At 45.0% G+C, this 2,122-nt stretch overlaps 1 protein-coding gene across 1 annotated transcript in view; it reads left to right on the forward strand.

Moving 5' to 3' along the window:
- Positions 1-1,473, forward strand: part of SARC_10478 (hypothetical protein) — a gene marked incomplete at both ends in the record, with an annotated part of 7,291 nt that extends 5,818 nt beyond the window's left edge. Inside the window, 2 exons of the mRNA XM_014295479.1 lie at positions 620-751; positions 1,353-1,473. Of these exons, the coding sequence (XP_014150954.1) occupies positions 620-751; positions 1,353-1,473 (253 nt within the window). The remainder of the gene's footprint in view (positions 1-619; positions 752-1,352) is intronic.
- Between the last annotated feature and the right edge of the window lie 649 nt (positions 1,474-2,122).

The following is a 2,122-nucleotide window of genomic DNA, read 5'->3' on the forward strand; positions in this document are numbered from 1 at the left end:
TATGTATGTATGTAGTTACCTGTGTATACCTGTCTGTAGAAAATTACTGATCATATAGGTCGACGTTTACCAGACATATATCTCCGGATCCAGAGACACGCGTTGATATGTAAGATAGTGCTTAAATGAGTATTGTGTGGTGTGTATGTTTCTTCGTCCTGCGCTTGCTTCTATCTCCAATTGCAGTGCGCACTTATATGACAGATAGATATTCTAACTTTTAGTGTAACCATATGTAGAAGCTGTCAATCGTCTACGATTTGATCGCGTACATGGCTGCAACTCTTCGTTGCGCATGTCATATTATTGTGTAACCAGTATCCGTCGGTTCGTAGGTGTGACCCTAAACCCTAAACCCTAGGAACTAGAAGCCGCACGTTCTTATAAGACCATCGAGAGCTCTGCGGTACAAGGAAACCACACCAGCATCATTGTATTATCGCCCCAGTCTTTTTATAGCACACTCCCGTCACTGCCAACCTCGGGACATTCTCTACAAATCTTCGGAACTCATTCGATAACTCACGATGCACAATACATAGCCTGTTAGCCACGAGCTTTGCCGTTTATTTATAGCACACCTCTTACTCCCTACCTACCTCATTGTGTGTATCTCTAGATACATCGCCAGCCCCAGGCCGTCATCTACGAGCACTCTGAGCCCATCCGATGTCTTGCGGTTGACAAAAACCATGACTTGGTGGCTAGTGGGTCGGACAAGATATTCCTGCACACGTGTGTGGGAGATTTGGTAAGTAACCAGAGGCACACGAGCGTACGTAAACCATGTCCCGTATATACGCGATCCTGGGTCAATCAATTGACTGCTTGTACCGCTTGATATGTGGGTCCGCCGCCAGCCTCAGCCAGCCTTATGTGCTCTCGAACACTTGGCTGTTTTGTAGTTAACAAAGCAAGTTGGTGTATGTCTATCCCGTGCTTCGTCTACAACACACATCATCCTGTATACACTCTGTTCATTGACCTAATACGTGCGGTACCATCGCTGACGATACTCGCATGCTACTTGCACGCACCATACACCTTAACCCATGTGTGGGAGTACTGACCCACGGGTATACCATTCTATTTATAGATTCTCTGTTCATTGACCTAGTGCGTGCGGTACCATCGCTGATGATACTCGCATGCTACTTGCACGCACCATACACCTCAACCCATGTGTGGGAGTACTGACCCACAGGTATACCATTATATTTTTAGATCCTCTGTTCATTGACCTAGTGCGTGCGGTACCATCGCTGATGATACTCTCATGCTACTTGCACGCACCATACACCTCAACCCATGTGTGGGAGTACTGACCCACGGGTATACCATTCTATGTATAGATCCGTGTGTTGGAGCATCCGACGTGCGACAAGGTGGTCATGCTTAGAATCACCCCCGACTGTCGTGTGATTGCGTATTACGAAGACCATGGAGGGACTATTGCGGTCTACACAATCAACGGTACGTTTTTTGTACACAATCAACGGTACGTATTTTCCCTGTGGCTATTGCGGTGTACACATTCAACGGTACGGTTTTTCTCTGTGGCTATTGCGGTGCACACAATCAACGGTACGTTTTTTCTCGGATAGTATTGCGGCGGATACAATGAACGGTACGTTTTTGTCTATGTGATCGTAGTAACCACTGGGACGTGGGGACGAGACGGATTGCTGCGCCTTGACCGAGGTGCCATGTGTTTGCTATCTGATCAGTTGATTGTGAATTAATTAGCCATGTTGGCCGGAAAGGTAGATACATGTCGATAATGTATGTCGTCAATGATCTGGTAGAACGTGACTGCTGTGATGCGGATTACTCATTATGTTGTCACAAAGTCTACGTGATGAGTATACTGTCATGCTATTGACGTGATGAGTATACTGTCATGTTATTGACGTGATGAGTATACTGTCATATTATTGACGTGATGAGTATACTGTCATATTATTGACGTGATGAGTATAATGTCATATTATGAACGTGATGAGTATACTGTCATATCATTGACGTGATGCGTATACTGTCATATTATCGATGTGATGAGTATACTGTCATATTATTGACGTGATGAGTATACTGTCATATTATTGACGTGATGAGTATAGTG

This window comes from Sphaeroforma arctica (assembly GCF_001186125.1).
Source record: "Sphaeroforma arctica JP610 unplaced genomic scaffold supercont1.1264, whole genome shotgun sequence".
Classification (NCBI taxonomy): domain Eukaryota; class Ichthyosporea; order Ichthyophonida; genus Sphaeroforma; species Sphaeroforma arctica.